This window comes from Rousettus aegyptiacus, unplaced genomic scaffold, assembly GCF_014176215.1.
Source record: "Rousettus aegyptiacus isolate mRouAeg1 unplaced genomic scaffold, mRouAeg1.p scaffold_m13_p_5, whole genome shotgun sequence".
NCBI lineage: Eukaryota > Metazoa > Chordata > Mammalia > Chiroptera > Pteropodidae > Rousettus > Rousettus aegyptiacus.
In genome coordinates, this window is record NW_023416308.1 from 40,599,915 (window position 1) to 40,624,591 (window position 24,677).

A 24,677-nucleotide genomic window follows, 5' to 3' on the forward strand; every position below is an offset into this window, starting at 1 on the left:
GATGGGTGGGAGAGAGTTCTGTCATTGATTGATGGTGTCTGCCCAGGACTTATCATTTCTGACTAGTGTCTGGGTGCAGTTTCTTAGAATCCTGAGGTTTGGGGCCTGCATGGGAGAGTTTATTGCACTCTGCAACTGAATACATGGGTTCTTTTCCATTCTCTCCAGTTAAGCTTTCCAAGTGATCAACTGTTTCACCTCCCTTCAATTTATAGATGAAACCTTAGAGGAAGAGAGAATGACTCAACCTAGAAACAGAAATGATTATAGAACTCCTGATACCCAGGAATTAGAAGATCTTGTGACAAATTCCAGCCCTCTCTCTCCCAGCTACTACTCAAGCAAGTTACTTTATCTTCTCCGAACCTATTTCTAAGATAGACATAATAACTACATTTTTGGACTTTTCCAAGATCAAATAAATATAAATACGTAATGCTAATTACCCTTATTATAATTACATACTTTTCCATCACTGAAGATCTGGAACTGCTTTTAAATATGTTGAGAGAGCTTGGATTATTGAAATCAGGTTTGTTTAAACCAAATTTTGAGGGTCAGCATCATTCAAAAACAAGGAGTGAGGAGTGGGGAATAAAGGAAAGGAGAGGATAGCAAAGGAGCTGGAACCCTGTGTGTGTTGTGGTGGTGGTGGGGAAGCGTATTGTCTCACTGGTACCTCATAATCATCCCACGAAGCTGGCATTACTTTCCCCAGTTAACTCTTGAGCAAACTGAGGCTCAGGAGATTGAAATTCATGTTGCTTGTAAGTGAAAGTGCTGGCATCAAAGCAGTTCTGTTTGACACGCATACCTGTATTTTCAGGAAGGAAGGGGGAAAAAAGAAGGAAAGAGGGAAGTAGGGGGAAAGAGGAAGGAAGACAGTGAAATGAGAGAGGTCACAGTGGTGAGGTTACAGTCTCTGGAGGCTTGGGCTGGGTACCTGTCGAAGCCCATCTGTCTGCAGGCTGTCTGGGCCAGAGCTTCTGTGAAGTTTTTGAAACAGACAGAGGCCCAGTTCCTCGTGGCTGGATCCAGCACCTGAAGGGTGGATCGGTCTCTGGAGAGGCGGACTGGGAGGGGAGGAAGCTGGGTCAGCTACAGGGGCTCATCTGGCCTAGTTTCCACAGAAAGTGTCATGAGACCAGCCAAGCCCCACCACCCTGAACTGGGGAACATCACAGAACACCAGCCTCAAGGGAAGCTCGTCTATTGGGCTTTGCCTGATTGAGACTCTTGTTTATGGTAGCTAGGGTGACCAAATGTCTTGAGATCAACCTCCGTTTTGACTTGTTATCTTGACATAATTATTAATAGCTCTCCCTTTTGCTCTTTTAAGTATACGTTTTGGCTCCCCTACCTATGTTCCACACAGTTTGCCCAGCCTGGAGAAATTTCTCAGTGAGGGATCTAGCTCCTTTTCATTTAAGGTCAGAGTGGGGAGGTCAAGTGAGAAGTACTACTGGTAGCAGGGGGGCAGATGCCCATAGGCATTTGACTTCTGATTTAAAAAAAAAAGAACAAATATACTCAGCCCTGCCCCTTCAAAGTGTCCGTCACTCATATTCTGGGCTATTTTTTCTCTTCAGAGCCCAAATAATAGGTGGATCAAATGGGACTTATCCAGTCCAAGAAAGAACATGGGTTCTTATGTTCAAAACATCTCACATTCCTTTGAAGGACCTAGCTCAATCTTGTTACACGGCATGTTATAATAAACACTTATCTAATGAGTAGAGGAGTCAATAACTGGTTAATGGCCTTACAGTCTCTTTTCTAGTCCCCCTGAAATAATATATTTCACAGAAATGAGGGAACTCCCCCAGGTCATCCAATTTAACTCTCTGCATTACTTTCACATAGGCACAGCAGAAATGGGGCAGGGTCAGTTATAATTTTCTGTCCCCTCTGGTCCATATTTGTTCACCAAATATTTACTGAATGCTTGCTACATGTTAGGTACTGGGATCTAATAGATAATACATGGTCCTCTTCTCAAGAACCTTACAATAGGGATGAAAAATAACAAGTCAGGTAGCAGATGCTACACAGTAGACCAAGAGAACCTGAGATAACTTTATTCCGTGCCCACTCTCCTGGTCCCTCAGCCCCTGGACTCACCTGCCATCGGAGGCCCATCGGGAAAATTCTTGACACAGTGCTGCTCGTCCTTCCCCAAGGCACAGTCATGTTGGCCATCACACACCTGCTTCCTAGGGATGAAGTGGAGTGGCTGCCCACAGAAGAAGTAGTATTTGTCCAGGATCACACTGACTGGAAGCAAAAGCAGGGAGGGGCAGAGAAGGCTGAGGATCAAGCAGGCAGCCTTTGGGCAGGGAGGCTGTGTTTTCCTAAAAATATGCTAGATTTGGGGACAGGCTGATGCTGGTTCCAGGCCCAGTTTTGCCACTTAGTGGCTGGCGTGCTTGGTCCTGAGCTTCAGTTTTCTTATCTGCAAAATGGAGATAATAACACCTGTCTTATACCAAAGATGACTGAGGAGTCAAGAGAGATAATGTGTGTGGGAGAAATTTAGAAACAGCCCCCAGTAGTCTCTTCCCTCAGGTTCTGGCACAGTACTTCTGATAATGGAGGAGACATGCTGGACATGGAGTCTGAAGACCTGAGAACTGGCTTTGCCACCTACTGTGTGACTTTAGATGAATCACTTCCATTTCTGGGGCTCAGTTTCTTCATCAGTGAGGTGAGGATACCAACTCTCAGGGCTGTTGAGAATATTAGGTGAGCTGGTTGTGAAAGTGTCTCACAACTATCAAATGCAGTTCTAGAATTAAGTGTTTTTTATCTGGGATAGAAAAACCCATTAAGAGGTTGATGCTTTGTTTTGTTGTCTTCTGCCTGTTGCCTTCAAATTCTGTTGCTCTCTGCCCTCTTGGGTGATGGGGATGAGTTTAGTGTTTTTAACTCCTTAGGGAACAGAAATTTCAATGCGTTTCCAAATTCTCTTGGCAGGAAGCGGTCCTCCTGCCTCGACAAACTCTCTCTTGAGCAGAAGTTCTCCTCCGCAGTCCAGCATCACTCCCAGCTGGTCCTAAGAGTAGTGGTAATAAGTCTGATGATGTGTCTACTTATCACTGCTAAGAGCTTTTTGTGCATTACCTCTTGTAATCCTGGCAACAACTTTAGGAGGTAGGTGTCATTATTAACTCACATTGCAAATCAGGAAACTGAGGTAAGAGGCTAGGGTTTATTTCCCAAGGACACATAGTACTTATGTGGTAGAGCCCAATTTCAATCAGAGTCTGTTTAGCTCTAAAGTGCCTTGCTGTCTCTCCACTCCTTCCCTGAGGGGGCTCAAGATGTCACCCTCTGGCTCCGATGCTCCTGGTTTGAGTGAAGCAAGGGAGAAGGAGCAGGTCACGTATTTCTGAGACCTTCAGAGTTTGGTTCGTGCTCAGGAGTCAGGATACAAGGCAAGGTCGCTCCAGCCTCCTGAGATGAAGCCAGTGCACAGTGTCACCAGATGAGACCCAGAAGCCAAAAAGATGAGGGAGCCTACTTCAGGCTAGAGGCTTAGGTTACCTCTTCCAGTTGTAAAACCTTGGGGTCTTAGGCCATGAAAGCTATACAAGGAGGGCCCAACTCTAAATTATGCACTAGTGCCTACCCTGGCCTCCCTGGATGAATTTGGATCTTATTCTCTCACCACTGTGGTAGGTGATATTAAGATGAGCTTGCTTAGAGAAAGCAAGCTCATCTTAATATTAAGCTGAACAAAACAGGCTTAGGGGGGCAATTCTATTGATGTCACTGCAAACCCAGCACCGCTTTGGACAAGCCAAGGTCAAAAATAAATTATTTGGGGTTATTTGCCTCATACCTCTGCAGGGCTCTCAGGGATCTGAGTGGTGTTTATGTTGTGGATCTGCATTTCCACCACCATGGGTGGACATGAACTTGCTCAGTCGGGGGACTGGGGGCCTGTCCCATTTCTCTCCAACTGCCATCCATCCTCCTTGGGCTTAGGTGCTCAAGTGGAGAATGAGGGGTTGCTCTCTAGGTGTCCTCCAATGAGGTGGTGGCTGCCGCTGGTAGAAATACCACCACTGTTACAAGTGCAGACTCTTGAAAGGCCCATCTTGGTGGATTAGCAAATGTGTGGTCTTGGTTACACCTTCACATGCTTCATGATGGCTCACACTTTTGCACAACCTGGTTTTTATACAGATATTTTATACACATTATCTCACGGGTTCTCTGATGTCTCTCTAAGGGAAGCGAGGCATTTTATAAGTAAGGAGACTGAGGTTAAGAAAGATTGAGGAACTTACTCAAGGTCACAGAATGCCCTATTCCCTGTGTGAAAGCTGTTGTCAGTAGCCTGCTATGACTATGGGGGAGATGAAGGCAAGGACTTGATCACAGAATATGGGTGCTAAAAGGGAAGAATTGTGGGAATGCCTGCTCATGCAGTTTACTCTTCTTTGTCATAGAGTGGCCTGCCCAAGATCATACTAGGTCCCAGGCACTGGCCATAATGAAGGCCTTTAGCTAAAGCTGGGGTGGAGTGCTGTCTGCCTGGGTGGTCTTCCTTGATGCCTTGTCTTTTTATCCCCTTCTTATGAGCAGAAATGCTCCCTGCTCTTTCAGCCAGTAGAGCTGCTCAGATCCACTCAGCTCCCAGTCTACAGACATGGGACGAGGAGGTAGAGAGTGTGCCTGCCCATGCAAATTGTCTGTGGGGTTTGTAACATGTGCAACTGTGTTCTCTCTATAAAAAAAAAATTATCTGGGATAGAAGCCATCTGGTAAATATGGGGGCTGAGTTCCTCTCCCCTTTTCACTCTTAGAGGAAGTTTCCTCTCAAAGTCGGGAGTGGATAGATGTGGATACAAAGCATTATGCAGAACACCTATGATTCTGATGGGGTAGAAGGGTGGAGGATGAGGGTATGCTCTGAAGGGAGCTGCCATTTACTGTGCGGGTGAGGGTGGGGGTGGAGGCTGCCACTTACCAAGGACAGCCACAATGACAATGGTTGCCAGGCTCACCAGTGCTGCGATGATGGGGAGCCCCACCTTTTTGAAGGTCTCTAGGGGAGTTCGGGGTTTGCGCAAGGGCATGACATCTGTGAAGTGGAGGGGAAGAGTTTATGGTCAGCACTTGGAGACCTAGCCTGCTAAGGCCCACAGTCTCCCCACCCTCTGACTCCCAGAGCTGAGCTGCAGAAACGCTTTAGGGAGAGTTTTGGTTAGCATGTGGGGGTTACTCCTTAGCTTAGCTTCATCAGCAATGGTTATCACACCTCCTGTCACTTACCCAGGTGTATGCATTTCATAAGGGCCCTTCAACTGAGCTTCCAAACTGTGCCATCTTCCCCTTATTGTGCTTTAGTCTGTTCCAGGATGTTTCACCCTGTCCAGTCTGACCTGTGTCTGCCCTGGGAGAGGCACGATAAGTGCTGATATCATTGAATCTGTTGCCAGGAAAAGTGTAGGAAGCTTTGTGTTTCCTCAAAAGGGAGAGTTTAAAACTCGGACACAAAGCTCAGGCCCTGGGGATGTGGGCTGGTACTTCCTCTTATTATTAGGACCTGGCACAAAGCAGGTTATCAATAATGTTAGCAGATCTTGTTTTTAAAGTTCTAGCAATCAGTGTTCAGAACTGTCCTCTTTCCTGTGGTCATGGACATGGTGACATTTTGTTCGTTCACTTATATGTGATTTGTTTATTGAGCCCCTACCTCTGAGGACACAAAGTTGGCTCATTTTCTCAGAGAAGAATAAACTATTGGGAGTCCTTTGATAAGTTCCAACATCTCTGCCTCTAACATTCTCAGGAAGAATGTCATCATAAAAGGGAGCGTTTTCTTGGTTTATTGTCTCATACTTGGTTTACGTTAATGAGCTCGCTGAGCTATAACTAACCTCCCTGCTTGCCACTGTTTTTACCTCTAGCTGGTCCTGCCCACTGCTGCTGGACAAAGCTTTCATCCCATCACTTTTCTACCTGAGAACCTTCAGGACTCCCCATGACTTCCATATCTGGACCATACTCTGCTCAGGGCTTTCAAAGCCAGTGTAATTTAGCCCACTCTCCTTGCTAAGGGGACTCCCCACTACTAGTCCTTGCCCACCCCCATTTCTCCATCGGCAGGTGCAGTCCTGGTCTTAGCCCATATTTGTTCTTACTTCTGAATTTTTGCTCCTGCTCTTCTGTTTATCACTGAGGCCCTCATCTCTTCCTTCTGTTAATGACACTTTATTCCTATAGGGCTTTTGCTAAAGCTTGCCTGCCCATGACGTTGCCCCTGATCACGTGGCACCGATCTCTCCATCCTGAGCGCCCTTCACCTCTGGCACTGGTAGTAAACTTAAACTTGTTTTTGGGTTGGCAGTTCTCAGGCTTACTCAGGTGGGGGAGCACTTGTACATCTGGTGTGCTTTGGGAACAGCATGGTCTACTGATATGTGAAATTCTAAGTATAAATGACATTGTTTCACTTGCTGAAGATTACATTGTTTGTGATCATTATGAATTTGCAAACTTGAAATAAATAAGCTGTTTAAGTAATTGGTCATTTCCTTATTGAGCTGTCATATTAGTTTATTCTTTGCTCACTTGTTTTGCTGATCTGACAGCCTATCAGGAGTGGTTTAAGAAAATGATTTAAAAAAAAAACCCTATCAACTTAGTTTCCTCCTGTAAGTCATGCAAACACTGCCATTTTCTATTCTACCACTAAAAGCACTTTGTCCAGCTTGTTCCTTGACAGCATGGTCAGAATGTAAACTCCAAGAGGGCAGGGGCTTTGCTGTCTTATTTATTGCTGTAGCCCAGCATCCAGCCTAGAGCCTGGCACGTAGAAAGCACTCACAGTGTTGTTGAGTGAATGAGAGAACGAGTAATCAAGTGAATAAACTGGAGAATCACTGCTCCTGGGCTTTCAGGTTTATTGTTCTTATTTCCCCAGACAGCATGTCTCCTACTTCTAGAATGAATCCTGGATCTTAGAGTTGCTTAATAAGTGTTTGTTGAATGATGGATGGTTGGGTGTGTGGATGACTACCACAGCATTTAGCACTTGATGGTGGTAGTGAGGGCCATGTAAGAGAGATTTAGTATCTACTTGGTAACTGATCTAAACTCAGAGACTGAGGTAGACAAAGGAAAGCCGGACCTGAGCTTACCAAGGCTGTTCAGGGGTTGATCGCTATCAGGATCCTGTAATTGAAAGAAAAACAGTCAGTGAGTTGAGGGAAGGAACCTCTCAGGTTGAGGGTAACAGCCCAAGGGAGGCTCTTAGTTCTTGTCTATATTCCCTTCTTCCTGCTGAATCTAAGTAGGAGAGTCTCTGTGATGTCTAAGTAATTGATTCAAAATGTAAAATTCAGTTATACATCTATGTGACCTGGTACAACTAATTTACTAATTGTAGCAAATAGTTAGCAATAGTAGAAATGATTGGTTGCTGAGTTAGTGTTTGTGTTGCTGAGTTTCTTGAGATGATTCTGCTCTATTGTTTGTTTTGTCAATCATTTGTCCACTTATACAGATGTTGTAGTTCTGTAAACACTTGAACAGACACTCCACAAAAGGGGATAATCCAGTGGCCAATAAGTGCCAAAAGATGTTCAATATCATTATTCATCAAGCAAATGAAAATTCGAACCACGATGAGCTACTTTTGCATAGAAACCAGAATGGCTACAATTAAAAAGGTTGACAATATTAAGTGTTGATGAGAATGTGGGACAACTGGAATTCTCATACATTACTGGTAGTAGTGTAAATTGATACAAATACTTTGGAAAATCTTTTGGCTGAATTTACTATAGCTAAACATATGATTATTCTATTATTCCATGGCCCAGCAATTATAGCCAAGAGAAACAACTGCGTGTGTCTAGCAAAAAACCTGTACATGAAAATTTGTAGTGCTTTATTTTAATAGCCAAAAATTGGAAAAAAACAAGTTGATCAGTGGTGGAGTAAACAACTATGCTATATTAATAAAATGGAATATAATTCAGCAATGGATAAGAACAAACTAATGCTAAGTGCAATGACACATAGATGAATCTTAGACATAATAATAAAAGAAAGAAACTAGACACAAAAGAGCATTCTCTATATGATTTCATTTATATGAAGTTTAAAAGGTAAAGTTAATCTATAGTGATAGAAGTCGGAATAGTGGTACCACTGGGGAGTTGAGGGCAGTTATTGGAAGAAGCATAATGGAGCTTTCTGGAATGTTGGAAAACTTCCAGGTCTTGATCTAAGTGTTAACTACATGGGAGTATATAGGTATAAAAATTCATTGAGTCGTATGTTTTAGATGTAGTACTTTACCTAATGTATGTTATACCTAATAAAACAGACAAACAAAAATACAAAACCAGAGCATGATAGTATTTCTGTGAGTGTAGTCTTAAGTCACCATTGACACATACACACAAATACGCACAGGCTCTGTTCTTCTGCTTGGTCACAGCACTTCCTGTGTGGACTCAGTACACACACAGCCACACAGGGATATACACAAAGGCTTGCACAGAGAGTACACGCACCCCCTTTTCTGCAAGGCAAAGGTTAAGGGGGAGGGTGCTGTCAATATTCATGCCCTCTGATCCCCTTCCTTGTCCTTGTGCCTTCCAGAAACTGTTCTTCTTTTTTCCTTTCCCTGTCTGGCACAGGACCTGGAATCCCTAGACTGAGGGAGCAGCTCATCTGCCCAAGCTCTAGATCTCCATCCAGGGAGTTGCTGGTCGTCATGCTGAGGTTCTGACTGCTCCAGTGATGGGTGGAGGAACCAAGAGACCCTGAACATTTCTGGCTGGGAATTTTTCTCTTCCCATTTGGATGGGAGAGGGTTTTTTCTAACACCTGGTTGGGCATCCCAGATTAGATATTAATCCTAGATGTTGCCTTCTCCCATGGCTGAGCACAGGAGACACAGTCATTGGGTGAAGGAGCTCTTTCCTTTCTTCCCAGACTTTGCCTTTTGTTGAGAATAGGCAATGGGTGACTGGGGGATGTAGCAGAGATAGCCAGGCTCTGGAGTTTGCAGGGGCTGAGTTGTAATTCAGGCTCTGTTCCCTATTAACTGTGAGTCTTTAAGTTAGATACTTAACCTCTCTGTGTTTCATGTTTACCCTCTGTAAAATGGAGAAAATACACCTACTTCCAAGTGCTCTTGTGAGAATGAAATGAGACATCTGGTGGACACTACCTGCTCACACATAAGAGCTCCCTTTCCTGTGCCCTTCCATCCTATCTTCTTACAACATTGGTACAGGATTTTATTACAGCACTCTTCCATCAGGGTCCCTGTTTCTTATTGCCTTTGTGCCCTCAGTGTTTTGCTTTGGGCTTGTACTTAGTAAAGAGCCAATAAATTACTGTTAAACGAAACTGAACACTGGACTCTGCACTGTGGTTCATTCCAAGCCATTTCTCCTCCACCATCACCAGGACCTGCATGGGGAATGATTTCCAGGATAAAGATGAGAATGAATTGGACAACTCTGCCTTGTTATGACTACAGAGTCAGGTGATAAAAATACCAACAGTAACCTACACATGACTGGCACATAACAGTTTACAAAGTCCTTTGTCTAAGTCAAATTAAAGGGCAAATAAGATTGATATCAATTGTCTGATAACCAGTATGGATAGCATTACATAATTAAGTGCTAAATTCAACAAATAGTTGTTGAGAGTGTGTGTTGTACCAGGCACTGCTCTAGGAGCCATAGATTCAAAGACAAATAAGACAAATAATTATAGCAGAAAATGAGACATGCCCAAACAAGACAGTTAAAGCCCTGCCCTTACCTCAAATGAGGCAGGCAGTAGAAGTTGAGGGGAGAAGGTGGGGAGGGGATAAGCCCTGCAAAGATAAAAAGATCAGAGAGTGGTGGCTGCTATGCTGAGAGTCAGAGGTGGGGGTGATAAGAAAGAGTGGCTGGCTGGATATTTAGAATGTGAGGTCTAGGGGAGGGGTCAGGGAAGACCTCTGGGCTGAGATTTGAATAATGAGAAGTAGCCAGGCAGGCCGGCCAGCAAGCAGGCAGCAGCAAGCTCGCTGTTGGAGGAACAGAATAGAGATCCACATGGCTGGAGTAAGGTGAAAATAAGAGTAGGGAGAAAGAGGCTGGTGGTAGAAAGATTCAATGTGTGGATAGATAAAGGCAATAGGCTTTGCCAATGGATTGGATGCTCTTGGGTTTTTAGTGAGCAGGTAAAATGTTTGCCGAGATGTGGAAAGCTATAGGAGGGGCAGATTGGAGGGGTATGAACACCATCCATTTAGTGGGCCTTCCCTTGTTAATTCATTCTTTTTCACTGAGTCTACCTGCATATGCATGCATGCATGCATTAGTTGAATTAGGTAGGGCAAGTCTCTTTCATTTATTATTAATGCAACAAAGATTGACTATATGCCTTTGAATGTGCTAGAAAAAGAGACACAGAGGGAACAAAAGAGGCTTATAGTCTCAACTTTCTGGAGCTTTGAATTCCTCATTGTTGAACTGAAGTAACCTCAGTATTCCTTTGGTTAATATGTTTTCAATTGCTCTCCACTGAATAGTGATTATATAGAAAAAAAAAATCTACACCTTTTTGAAAACAAAAACGAAAGAGGAAAAAATAAACTAAATCAAAACTGCAGGATAGAAACATATGGACTATGGCTATCTTGGTAATTACTGCATCCCTGGAGTCTCCTACAGTGTCTGGCACATAGTGGATATTAAACAAATATTTGCTAAATAAAAGAGTTAAGGAAAACATCTTAGTTTTAGGGCTCAGTCCTAGGCCAGCCTTGAAGACACAGACTATGGTATATTCACTCAATGGAACATTACGCTATAGTCAAAACAAATGAAGTATGATGCCATGAAATATATAGATGGCATTAACAATTTAATATTATAGGAAAAACTAAGTCCCAAAAGATTGCAAAGAAGAATCTTTTTTTATAAAAAAGCAAGGAAATAATGAACATGAAATTCAGGATAATGCTGACTCCAGCAGGGGATTTCTAGAATAGTCTCTGGCATATGAAAGATATACAGTCAAGATTTGTCAAATTATTAAACAAAAGAGACTTGCCCACCTACCTCAGCCGGGGATCTCATGGTTAGATGTAGCTTTCTGTTAAGTCCTAGCTTTCATTTTGACTAGTGGGTTTATAGAGGCTTATTACATTGTTAAAACTATTTAACTAGCTGGTGAGTTACAAGGGGGCCCTGTTTGGACGAATAGTGAAAAATGTCATGGTTCAAGGGTTATATTTCATTCAGTGTCGTGCACCTGAAGGTCAAAGAGAAAATAAAAAAGCAACGGCCTGGGGTTAGAGGAGTCAAACTCTTTTCTTCCCCTTTTCTCCGACTCGCATGCTGCCCCACTTTTTCCATTTAGTAGCCCATTCTTTGGCTTTTCTTGAAGCTTTCTAGCAAACATCTCTGACACAGAGAGATCAGAGATGATGGGTTGCTAAATTTCTGGGAAGGGGAATTGCTGAAGGTTCCAGGTATCGGGGATGATGAACAAAGGAAGTGTGGGTACCTTTTAGGTCTATGAGCAGCAATTGGGAAACACCAGTGTCAATGACTTTCCTGAGCAGAATAGAGATGGGGACACATAGCAGCTGTATGACCTCTCAGCCCGGAATCAATCTTGAGCTAGGGATAGGAGAGAACAGTGCTGAGAGATATGGGCATCAGAGAAGACTCAGGGATTTGGTCGGCCTCCATCACTGTGGTGAGTCTTGCCCTGGTCACAGGATACAAAGCTGAAAGGGTCTCTGGACACCATCCCAGGAAACTCCCTTGTTTTTCAATGAGAGAATAGGCCAGACAAGGGAAATGTCTTGCCCCGGAGTTGATAGAAGGGGGCTGGGAGGCCACCAAAGACCAACTGTGCTACCTTCTGCTTTGCTAGAGGCATCTCTGTTTATCCCCAGTTTGACCCAGGCATTGGCCATACCTGCCATGGTGTAGGCCCAGCCCAGATCATGAAAAGGCATCAGACTTTTCCGTTGTGTTGGGGCCACTGGCTGGGTCAGGCCTTTCTGTTCTGTTGATTCAGTCTGCTGCACTGCCCTGACTCATGAGTCCAGCCCAACTGGTGTCTGACCTATGGCTCATCTGCAGATGAAGCTCCTGCTGTCTGAAGTACAATAGAAGGCCAGGAATGCCCAAGCCATCAGAGCCAAGAAGAGCCTGAGCTGGAGGAGGTGGGCAGTAGGATCAGGTGGAGTTAGATGGCTGAAAAGCACCTGCCAATTGCCTGATTAGCTCAGAGAATCATCTTCTTTGTTTCTTAGTTGATCACTGGTGGTGGAAAGACATTAATCCAAGATCCAAATATGGAGGCAGAACAATTAACTACTGCAGGTGGGTATTGTTATATGGCTCACAGTATAATTAATAAACACTATCTCAATGAATTCTCAGAACAACTCTGAGAAATTATACTCAACTTACAGAAGAGAAAGCCAAGGCTCATGTAGATTAAGTGGTCACTATGGCCTCAGAGAAAGTAAGTAACAGATGCAGCTCATGAGGCCACGCTTTTGGACTTAGTGAATTGTTGTTTTCATTTCTCCAGTTTCAGGGCCCTATCTAGGTAAGTCTCACAAGCTGGTGCTGGGCCTTTTGACTCTCTACTCTCTTGCAATGAAGCCTAGTTGCATATAATAAGCATGCCATCAACGTGCAGAGATGACCCTCAGCTTCCCCCTAGCTCTTCCTCTGTCTGAAGGCAAACCCACCTCTGCTTGGTTCCTGGCTCTGCCAAGTCATCCATGAACAAGGATAAGAAGACTACCCTCCCAAAGTGTATTGGGAAAGGGCCTACTGCAGTGCTTGGCACTGAGTAAGGGCTTTATTGATATAAACATCCCTTCTTTTTCCTCTTCCATTAGGTTTGCACCTTTCTCTCATTTTTTTTTTCCTTTATTTACCAATTACCCTCAGCCCCTGGTGTTTTAGATCCCAGAGAAACTTCTGGTTGAACTTAACTCAGCTCTAGCCTTCCAGCTCAGAAATGAGAAGCCCAGACACACAGCAGTTCTTGTTTTTAAATGGGGATGAGGATTAAGTGTTTTGCAGGAAAATAAACCACAAAGATCTAGCCTGGGGAGTATGAGTTTTCATCTTGCCTAGTCTTCTGACTTACTGTGTAGCCTCGGACACACCTCTCAAGCTCTCTGAACCTCAAGACCACTTAGGGTAATTGGGAATTCTCTTTCAGAGTTGGCAAACAGATAAAAGGGTTAAAAACCACACGATGAAATGGGTGTGTTCCACCAGGCTAATAATGAGGCAAAGAAGAGGCAGCAGCTCACAGAGTCCAAAGGAACAGAGAGCCTAGCCAGCTCCTTTGTCTGCTGTTCTTGTCAAGCAGGCTGCCCCTGGGGCCTTGTTTTCTCTCTTCCTCACTACAATGCCGACTCTGCGTCTTCCTGTTCTAGAATAAAGTTGGTAGGGGCAGAGCTGAGGTGATTGGGGTATAGGAGAAAGGGAGAACAGCAGAGGCACTTAAAAGGGGTTTTCTGGACCTGGTTTGGTTTGTGGCAGCTTCAGGTTCCCATGGAGGCTAAAGCTCTGGCTTTCCATGGTCTCCCAGGGAAAACTTGGAGCCAGGGATGCTGCTGTTGCTAGGTGATGAGATATACAGGTCCTCTGTGGCTCTGGCAGGTGGCAGCTAGGTCAGCAGGGAAAACCCAAGGGAGGGGGTAGGGAAAGTTCTGGGTGAGCCAGGAGCCCCAGAGGCTGCTCACAGTCAGCTCACAGAGTGGAGCTCAGCCACTAGCTGGCTCAGGTGCTCAGAAGGCTACTCTGAGGAGGCCTCACACTGCTCTCTGACCCTTGAACCTGCATCCCACCCCCAACCTGACAGCGGGAGACTGTGTCCTCTCCACCTGCAGCTGGGATTGGGCAGTTTCATGTGTTTGCCAGGCTGGAACAATATCCTCTCTCTTGGGTGCTTCAGCCATGACAGGTAAGGTGAGGAGAGGGGACATGAGGGCTGGGTGATCATGAGTCAGGAGAGGAGAGAGTGAGTTTCCTGAGATGAGCCTGGCTCTGGTGCAGCAGCCCTTTGTGCCTGGAAGGTTCTCCAGAATGACAAATCTTCCTGGCTTTCAAGTAGTTTCTGAACTGTTTCTACCTCTAGACAGATTCTCCTGCCCCCTAGCACTTGTGCCAGGCACAGGGGGTCATCCAAGCTCTCACATAAAGGACCTCAGAAAACATTCTCACTCTCTCTGCCTGGTGTTTAGGTGTCCTATAGCAGCACATTTTCCTTAAAAACTAAACTCGACCTTGGTTGCTACATTAGAAACCATTTTGCCTTGTTCTAAGCCACATAGGTGCTGACCTGTTGGCAATTTGAGCTGAGCACCTTGGCCCCCTCCCAGCACATAATGGCTCCAGGGCAGAGCCTGGGGCAGACAAGAGGTGTCAAGTAGCCTGCTATTATCTTGTGGCCAGCCTGCTGCCCAGCTGCCTTCTTTTAAGAATTAGGCTTTTGTTGCAGCATAGCTCTCAACTCCAGGTTGGGCCAGGGGAGAGGGTAAAGTTGTAACTATCCCTGTTTCACAAATGGAGAAACTGAGGAACAGAGCCATAATGCTATCTGTCACCAGGTCACATGTCAAGACAGCATGAAGGGCAGGAGTGAGGTACATGCCTGCTGGTTTAGGAAGACCTGGTTCCTCAATGGAGGGCCCTTGTCTCCAGATGATGTTGTCCCTCTGGGGTCCTCCTTCTCTTGGTCCCAGGGAGGCGGCCTTTCTGAGATCTCAACAATTTTACTTTGCTCAGCTTTCTTTATTTCCCAGGGTGGTGGGTCAATCTTCCTTACCTTACCTTCCCAGGAAGATTCAATGGGAAGGAAGTTACCCTATCTTTGCACACCTGAGGGCAATGCCTAGGTGGTGGCTTCAGGGGACATGACACTGAGACTGAATCTTAGAGGTTTGGCTTAGGAAGGGCTGATGGATCTTAAAGCTTGGAGGGTTCTCTAAACATTGCAATTTACCTGAACTGAGGAACTGCCATCCATGATGCAGTCTAATGTTTGTAAAAGAATCCCACACAATTTATACTACCTTTGAAAGATCATACTTCCTTTTACTTGTCCTGAATTGTCATTTAAACTTTAAGGAAGAAGGGTGTGGTGGGAGGAAAGAGGGATTTGGTGTTATAAAGTCTGACTCCACTATTTACCTGCTGAGCGACCTTGGGCAAATGACTTAATACCTCCTAGACCCAGTTTCTGCCTTTGGAAGTGAGTATGATAAAACTGTGATAAAACTAGAGTGGGAAAGTTTGTGTCAGGTGCTCCACTTGTTATTTATGACATGCCTTTTCAAGCCCACAGGAACGCCACCTGGTCCTCTCATGATTTTACAGACTTGCTCTTGGTCCTCCTTGGTTGGTCTTTGGGGTTTAGGGGTCTCTGCTGCTCTGGTTAGAGGTTGTCTTTGTCTGTGCTGCTCTTGAGCTCTGAGTCAGGAGCACTGGCCTGAATCCAGCTCTGTCCCTTACTAGCCATGTGCTCCTGGGCAAGTTACTTAGTTTTTCTGAGTCTCTGTTTCCTTATCTATAAAATGGGGAGAATATGATCTGTTTCAAAGGGCTGTTTTAGAGGATTAGCTGAGGTGATGCATGGAGTGTTTCTGGCTCAGTGTGTGACATATAGGAGAGCCTAGTATGTGAAAAATAGTCTCAGTTCCAATTACACTGGAGACTTGGGGAGCAGAACCCCACACAGTGCTGGAGGAGGGTCTGCACAGCAGTTCTGTGCAAGGGCGGGACTGAGCATTATCACCTGTTCTGGCTTCCAGAGCACCAGCCTCTGGTGGGTTGTCTGGCTGCAGCAGCAGAGCTGCCATCCCTGGCAAAGGTCTTTAGTGATGCCGGGATCTCTCCTGTGAACCCAACTTTGATCCTGTAAGTAGCACTTCAGTAGTGTTTCAGTGACTTCCCTGCATCTATTACTTTGCAGTTGCATAACCTGAAGCTTCTTTACCTCTTTCCCACCCACTCACATACTCTGTGAAAGCTTCATGAAGATTTCCTCACTGGGCTGCTATTTGCCGGGGGAAGCTATTTTTTATTTTTGAATTAATTAATTTTTTATGGTGACATTGGTTAATGAAATCCAATAAGTTTCAGCTGTACACTTTAACAGTAAGGCACTGTGTGTTCACCTCCCATAGTTAGATTTCTTTTGGTCACCACATATTTGACCCCCTTTACCCCGTCTACATTTCCTCTAGCCCCACCCCCATCCAACCTCTGGTAACCACTAGTCTATAGTCCATGTCCATGAGTCTCTGTTTGTTTGTACTGTTCATTTGTTGCTTTTAGGTTTATATCCCACATATAAGTGATATCATGTGATTTTCAACCTTTTCTGTCTGGCTTATTTCGTTTAGCATGAGTATCTCGCAGTCCATCCATGTTGTCACAAATGGCAGTATTTCATCTCTTCTTGTGGCTGAGTAATATTCCATTGTATATATGTACCACAGCTTCTTTACCCAATCATCTATCACAGGACACTTTCATTGCTTCCACGTCCTGGCCACTGTGAATAATGCAGCTATGAACATCAGTGTGCAAATATCTTTTCGGATATGGGTCTTCAAGTCTTTGGGGTAAATACCCAGTAGAGGGATTGCTGGATCATATGGTAGATCAATTATTAGTGTTTTGAGGAACCTCCATACTGTTTTCCATAGTGGCTGTTCCAATTTGCAGTCCCACCAGCAGTGTATGAAGGTTCCTTTTTCTCCACATCCTCTCCAGTATTTGTTATTACTCGTCCTGTTGATTACAGCTATTCTAACAGGTGTGAGATGGCATCTCATCGTGGTTTTGATTTGCATTTCCCTACTAGCTAGCGATGTTGAACATCTTCTCAAATATTTGTTGGCCATTTGTATATCCTCTAGGGAGAAGTGTCTGTTTAGGTCCTCTGCTCATTTTTTGATTGGATTTCTTGTATTTTTATTGTTATTGAGTTGTATGAGTTCTTTGTATATTTTGGATGTAAGATCCTATCGGAGGTGTTGCTTGCAAATATATTTTCCCATTCTGATGGTTGTTTCTTTGCCTCGTTGATAATTTCTCTTGCTGAGCAGAAGCTTTTTAGTTTGATGTAGTCCCATTCATTTATTTTAGCTTTTACTTCCCTTGCTTTTGAGGTCAAATTCATAAAATCCTCTTTAAGTCCCAGGTCCTTGAGTTTAGTTCCTATGTCGTCTTCTTTGCATTTTGTTATTTCAGGTCTTATATTCAGGTCCTTAATCCATTTTGAGTTAATTTTGGTGTGTGCTGATAAACAGCAGCCTAGTTTCATTCTTTTGCAGGTGGCTTTCCAGTTTTCCCAGCACCATTTATTGAAGAGGCTTTCCGTTCTCCACTGTATGGTTTGACTTTTTCATCAAAAATTATTTGCCCATATAAATATGGGTTTACTTCTGGACTCTCGATTCTGTTCCACTGGTCTATGTGTCTGTTTTTCTTCTAATACCATGCCGTTTTGATTACTATTGCTTTGTAGTATAATTTGAAGTCAGGAAGAATGTTAGGAGGCTGTGTTTTAAAGTGGACAGAGCACAGGCCTCAGGCAAATAATTTAATCATTAGGCCTTCAATTGTGTGTGTGTGGGCGGGGAGATGGAGTGGGAGCGGGAGAGAGATGGGGGCGGGGAGAGAGAGAGAGAGAGAGAGAAAGAGAGAGAGAGAAAGAGAGAGAAGTCTTCCTTTTAATGAGACCAATGTACTGACTGAGAACACATAGCACATTTCCTGGTGCATAATAAGAATGCAATAAATGTTAGCAATAATAATAAAAATTAAAAATAATAATACTTTATCCATTCATCCATTGTTCAGGGGGCTGAATATATAGCAATGAACAAAAGCAACAAAATCTTTGTGCCCATGGAGCTTATATTCTATTATTTTTATAAATAATTAATAATTAATAACAATATTAATATAGGACTTAGCAAGTGCTTGACATAGATGCTCAAAAATTATTGATTATTAATTATAAACATGTATGTAGGAGTTGAACAAGTGGTAGCTATTTTTATGGTTTTGGTATGCCAATGGGCCTGACTTCAGGAGGGGGATCAATGGACTACAGTGTACTGCGTGAAAGTGACCAGGACAGTTAGGGAACCTGAGGTGATTTCACATGACATATGTGACCTTTTTATGAACAAAGGATGGAGGGTGGAGGCCAGAGAAGTGAAGACCTACAGTAGCACAAATGTGGTCCTTTATAATGTGGAGGGCCATCTAAAGGAAGAGACATGCTGGGGATGAGTGGGGAAATTTCTCTTGACAAAGGGAAGATTATTTTAAGCAACAGAAGGTATGTGAGTAGAAGCTGGAAGGTGAAAGAGATTTCTACAGTAGACAAAGGCAAGGCCAGATAAGGGTTCCATGGCACCTGCAGAGGGGTGGGGGTGGGAGGAGAGGTTCATGGGGGCCCCAGAGGTTGCTGCAAGGGGAGGGAGGCAAAAGAGTAGAGGGAGGGGGCCACAGTCCTTTCTAACACTGCAGCTCTGTCTTGTTTTTTTCTGTTTTCTAGATGTTGGTTCTACCTTAGTTGTCAACGGGGCAAAGGGCTTTGAGGCTGAAACAAATTTAGGGAAACCACTTATCTAGAAGACCTGTAAGGTCCTTTCCTTAGGGCCTGGGATTCTGAAGGGCTTGCTGTTAGCCTGGAACTTCTGTTACTTCCTCCCACAGATAAGATGAGTCTTAGGCATGATTTACTTATAATTTTTTCTCTTTAAATCAGTTTTCCATCCTCAATGATCTCATGGTAGCTTGGTTTTTTTCCCTAAGCAGGATTGGGTGTGAAACTTTATCTCTGTCCTCTCGAAAATTTAGGTTAATTATGGTTTCTTTTGTCCATGTGTGTGTGTGTGTTTTTTTTTTTCTCCTTAGTGACCTTTAGTAGATTAGCAAGGGATGCAGGCTCTTTGCGGAAATGACATTGGCTTTCCTTCACTTGGTTATGCCAGCTGATGCAGTCTTCACTCAGTGAACACTTTATTATGAAATCCATCAGCTTCTTGGTAGGTGAGTGGGGTTATCCAGTTTCTACTACTTCAAGTTCTAGTTTCAAGTTTAGGCATAATATGTCCACATTTTGAAAGAGGAGGGCATAATGGAAAAGCTGGGCACTTGATATCAAAGTCCCAGAGCCTGGAGTCTTAGCCCTGACTCTTCTTGGCTGAGTGACCCTTTTCAATTTGCTTAAGCTCTTTGAGCCTCCATTTCCTCATCTGTAGAACGAGGATCATGATGTCTCAGAGAGTTGGTATAGGACCAGGGAGATTCTGGATGTGAATGAGTTTCTCTAACTGCAAAATGTTGCACTTGCTGCATTTGGGTGGAGATGAGATGTTGCTGCTGTTGCCATTATTCTCTTCAAGACCACCGGTGTCTTCTACTCACTAGTATAGTTCTCCTGACACCCTGGCAGGACTCTCTTCTCTGGGGATCAGAAATGAGATCATGCGTGAAGTCCCCAGTGTCAGGGTGGTATTGAGGTGAAGGTAAGGTGGTGTGGCCTCAGCTACATTGCCCTCTTCTTGTTGACATCTGTGGGTGAACAAGTGCCCTGCCACGCCTGAGGTGGAGGAAGCAGTTTATCCTGCCTCTGGTCCATCTATGGAGTATATGGAACTGAGGGCTTCAATTATGTATATTCTTCCCTGAATCTCTCACAGTGTCTTATTAGCATGTAGCACACAGTATATACTCAGGGAATACATGCTGAATGAATGAATGCATATTATAAAGGAAGAAATTGGGATTGTGAGAACTGCCTAAAGCATTTATTGGCTCAGCTACACTAGTAGGAGAACCCAGCCAGACCTAGGTACAGGAAATTTCATGACAAAAGACGTTTTTGCCACCCCTGGATAGGTACCCACCCCTGGACAAGTGCTGTCTCTGATTGTATGTGGATTATGCTAGGAAGCTGGAAGTTGCTCTGGGAGGGAAAGGTAGAGGTGAGGGGTTATAGTTTTGAGTTTTGTTCAGAAATTTCTCTACTTCAATCATGATAGAGCTCTAGGCTGCAAGGTGGAGTTAAGCACTTCACAGGGGGATTGCCACATTGGCTCTGCTCACACTCTCTTTCCTGTTATTGGGCAGTCTCAGGCCTGTCCCTCTCTCACCCCAGTCCTGTCTTGGATGAAAACACCTAGGTTATACCTCTGGCAGAATTTGGCATCTTTTCCTATAAGACTTGACTAACCTTGTTTTTAGCATCAGATAAATCAGACAGCTGGTATAGGGATTCGACCTTGGTCATTTGTCATTCATTCACAAACATTTATCAGGCGCCTATTCTGTGCTAGACTCTATGCAAGGCATGGGACTAAAGATGAAAAAGACACAGACCCTAACCTCAAGAAGGTAAGAGTTTGGTAACAATAAGTTTATATAAAAATGTGGCAGCTGAACACATTTTAGGTTTTTGGGAATTCACTATTTTGGGCAATCATTGCTTGGGAATTTGAGTGTTTTATAGAGGTAGATGGTTTCATCTGAGCAAGAAGGAAGGCTGAGTGGGGAAGAGCTGCTTGGGAAATTTGAAAAGCCCATGAAAGTTTTCAGTACTGAGAGTTTTTGTCATCTCTTTCCTGGGTTAGCTCTGGAGCTTCAGAGAGTTAGTTGAGTTCCCAAACCCTGTTTTTGGTCTTTTTTCCCTATTTCCCCACTCTGCCCTGGAATAGTCTCTCTTCATTTCACACATTCAGCTCCTCAGATTCCCATGGGCTTTGCCACGGTGACAGGCTAGGGAGTGAAAAATATTGCGGCAGGTGACAGCTGGCTTCCTCAGCTGCACGGAAGGACAGCTGGGAGAAGAGAGGCCTGGAAGCATGGAGGACACCTGACTTCTAAACCACTTTTCTATGTCAGTAGCCAGGTACAGAGCTGACCCCAAGGGCAAGAGGAAAGTGCTGTTCCCTTACATGAAATGGCCCTTTGCCCCACCTTCCCAGCTTCTATGCAGCTCAAGCCTCCCCTGACCTCCAGCAAGGCCACGTGCCCTGGCAGAGCTCTCACGGCACAGGTGTTTCATCACAGCATATATCTCAGCTGTTAGTTAAATGAGTGTAGGTGATGGTTTGATAACCATCCATCTCTCCCTGTTCCCACCCTCTCTAGACTCTAGAGCTCTATGAGAGCAGGACCCATGTCTGCTTTCTCTTACCAGTAAGGCTAGTGCCGACGTGCTGACAATTTTATGGAATGAATGAATGGATCTGGATAACTGCTGCCCTGCCTGGTGAGGGAGGGTGGCCTGGGCCAAGTTCTGGTGGTTCAGCCCAAACATGAGTCCCTGGGAGTGCTAGGGCCCTTCCCTAGCCCAGCCGCACTGAGCTCCAGGGCACAGTGGGGACCCTGAACCTGAAATCAATGTAGGGGCCTGCATGGCTACCCCATGGGCCTAGATCTCAGCCGAGGCCCTCTCTGCTCCCTGGGCCTATTGCTTCAGCCATAGCACCCTTCCCTGTGTCCCCCACGGCCACTCTTTCCTGCTGTTCACATACAGTTCCTTCTGCCTGAAATGCCCTTCTTCCCACATTCTCTATCTGGAGAGAGCTTGCTCACTCTTCAAGGTCTGGCTCAAGTATTTTCTCTTCTAGGGCAACTCCCTGACCATCTCAGAGAGAATTTACTGGTTTCCCTGCCCCAGTGGTACTTTGTGTCACCTATGATATTGGACTTGTCACGCTCCCTTAGGATCCTTTGTTAAGGAGCTGTCCTTCCTCTGGATTCTGAGTACCTCTAGGCAGAACCCAGCCATCACATGCTTTTGCTCCCAACCCCTTCTAGCTGTCTGGAGGCTGGCCAATAGCATGGCTGATTAAATAGTGGTTGGAAAGATGAAGTAACTTTGGGGGGGTCATAGCAGAATCAAGCCATCCTAGGTAGTAAGGAGTCCTAGAAAGCAGGCAGGGCCTAGCCTTTCCTTGCTTATCTTGCCCTCTTGTATATTTTTACCATCTAGCTCTTGGTCTGCTGCCTAAGAGCCCAGGATGGCACCAACAGGCCTGAGTGGGCTCTTGGATTCTGACTTCATCTTAGGTGGCCCCTGCTCATGATCCCAGACACCTGCTGCCAGCAGGCTAGCCAGCTGACCTGCCACATTTCTGAACCCCAGCCAAGCCCAGTAAACCCCTTAGTCTGTACCAGTTAGCAAAGCGGGAAGGAGAGGGTAAGGAGAATGTGCTTCCTCCAGAACAGCCAGAGGGTTGGGACTAGCCTTAGGCATTTAACACTCTGCTCTGATGGCTCATGGTGTGTTTGAGGCCTCTTGGGGCAATGCTAAGTCAAGACTAGGATGGCTAGTCACAGGGTCTTGGCTTTCCTCTAGGACTCACCTGCGGCTGAGGTATCAAGGGACACATTCCCCTTGGAGACAGAGATGGGCTCAGACCTCTATCCAGGGACTTTCCCACCTTCCGCTCTTACTGGGCACACCCAGTGAATAGGCTCAAGGGAGAGCCATTGTTAAGAAACAGCAACCCTGCAGGACTCTGTTCAGGGAGGGGCCTGTGAGTGTGAGAGAAGGCAGGGAGCAGAACTGAGGGCTAGGCCTGGGCATGAGCTGTCCTACCTCTCCCCAGGGCTGGAAGCTATGTTGTCCTAGCCTCATTAGAGGAAAATGACAGGGTAATTAGGCAAAAGTGGTTTAATGGCTAGCACAGGGGCCAGAGGCTCCCTGGTCCTAACCTGGATCCTGGCCATGCTGCTGCCTTGCTTCTGGGGCTCGGGGCCTGGCCCCTCTATCACAGTGTGCCCACCTGTGCTCCTTCACTCAAACAGCAACGTCCAGCTCCTTCTCTGAGTGATGAAGAGTCAGAGTTGGCCATGCTGTCTACTTGTCATTTTTTGGAACAAATTTCTCTTTAGTCATAAGCCCTTATATTTGCATAGGCCTTCTTGGTTTATAGAGCCTATTCACATACGTTGTTAGCCCGTTCAATCTTTCTATTAACCCTGTGTGTGTGCATGGCGTGGTTTGTATATTTCTATTTTTATAGAGGGAGAGAAATTAATCTCAGAAAGAGTCAAGTCTCAAGGGATCTGGCCTTTGATCTTTTGATTCAAGAGTTAGTGTGCCAGTTTTTTTCCCCAGAAGCTACCTCCTTTTATGTTGCTGTCCCAAGAGGTACCTCTGGTTTCCTCAGTGCCACCAAGAAGCAGCTCACAGCCAGTCAGGCTGGCTCTGCTTCCTCTTCTCTCCTGAGAGCCTGAGCAGCATACAGTTTCTCTGCATACAGGCTGGGCTTTTAAAAAGCTTTCTCGGATGGGGACTTGGACACCTGGTGCTTCAGTCCCAGCTGAATTGTAGAGTAAAGCAGATAAGCCCCTCCCCTTTTTGACATTCAGCCACCTCAGCACTGGAGCTAGAACTTCCTTAGACTTTTCACAGCAGTCCCATGGGAAGCGCTAGGGGCCGGGAGTCACTTGAGGGGCCCAGCAGGTCACCTCTTTTCCTCTTGGACAGAATACTTCCCCTTTCCTTCCTGTCTCTTCCTTCCTCTCTTATTTTCATGTTGGTTGTTGGGCAATTTCAGCATCTTGGCCAACTATTGGAAAAAGAAGATTCCCTGAGTCCCCCCTCAGACTCACTATTATAGCTCCCCTCCTGTCCTCACTTGTCCTTCTTGACACATGGGATTCATTCTCTGCCTCAAGACAGTGAAGCAGCTCAACTGTTCGGAGGAGGAGGAGAGAGGACAGGTCCAAAAAAGAGACGAAAGAGATCTCCACAGATACTTTAGACTGTTTTGAGGCAGCTCTCTACTGTTTTCTTTAAAAAAAAAAAAAAAAAGAAGAAGAAGAAGTCAGTTTTTCTAGAGAGGTAGCAGAAGGCCACCATGGTGTCAACCTCAGCCAATGTACAGTAGACACTGGGCAAGAAAGCAAGCAAGATTTAGGAGGGGACAGCCAGAAAGGATGGCCCTGGCCTCTACATCTCAGCTTTCTTGGTGCTGGTGTAAGGGCTGTGGGTAGGGAGGGAAAGAGCAGGGCATGTGGGCACTGAGACAGGTAAGGGGCTGGAGTGCAGAGACGATGCAGGTACGACCTCTTTAACCTGGAAGGTGTTATGATATTCTCAGCTGATGACCTCTCAGGCTGCCTGAAGGGTCCGTTATGGGGAGACCTGCCCTCCCACCAGTCTTTGGAGCAGAGGGTCCCCACACTCACCATGCTGGCTCTGAAATCTTGCAGATTTTTCTAGGCCTAGTCCTGAGGTCAGCAACCCAAGTCAGGATGAGAGCCTCCCCAGATAGGGCCCTGGCTGGCCAGCAGATCAGAGACCCCCGGGCAGCATGGCTTGAGGTGGCCTAAGTGCAGAGGTCCATCATTTCCAGCATCCCTCTCCCCTGAGCGAGCTGTCCAACTCTCACCGCTGTCTGTATTCCAGGAGTGATTTGGGGACTGTGGGGCAGGTTGATTAAAGCAACCCTACAGGTGAAGTTGCCAAACTGGAATGATTATGTATCTTGTAATCCAACACCTGTCTTAGGGGCTGGAACAACACCTGAAGTCATTCATGGGCCCTTTGCCTCAGAACTGGTGACACACCCAAATGCTGCAAAAGGTTTCCCGCCTGAATGATTTCCACTCATCCGGGTG

The 24,677-nt window shown here is 45.3% G+C and overlaps 1 protein-coding gene across 1 annotated transcript in view; it reads right to left on the reverse strand.

Annotated features, from left to right (window-relative positions):
• Nucleotides 1-24,447, reverse strand: part of TMPRSS4 (transmembrane serine protease 4) — a 41,138-nt gene extending 16,691 nt beyond the window's left edge. The window contains exons 1-5 of the mRNA XM_016155676.2: nt 24,246-24,447; nt 7,152-7,185; nt 4,976-5,089; nt 2,122-2,274; nt 944-1,073 (exon numbers count right to left, since the gene is read on the reverse strand). Coding sequence (XP_016011162.2) covers nt 944-1,073; nt 2,122-2,274; nt 4,976-5,089; nt 7,152-7,185; nt 24,246-24,248 — 434 coding nt within the window. The 5' untranslated portion in view covers nt 24,249-24,447. The remainder of the gene's footprint in view (nt 1-943; nt 1,074-2,121; nt 2,275-4,975; nt 5,090-7,151; nt 7,186-24,245) is intronic.
• Between the last annotated feature and the right edge of the window lie 230 nt (nt 24,448-24,677).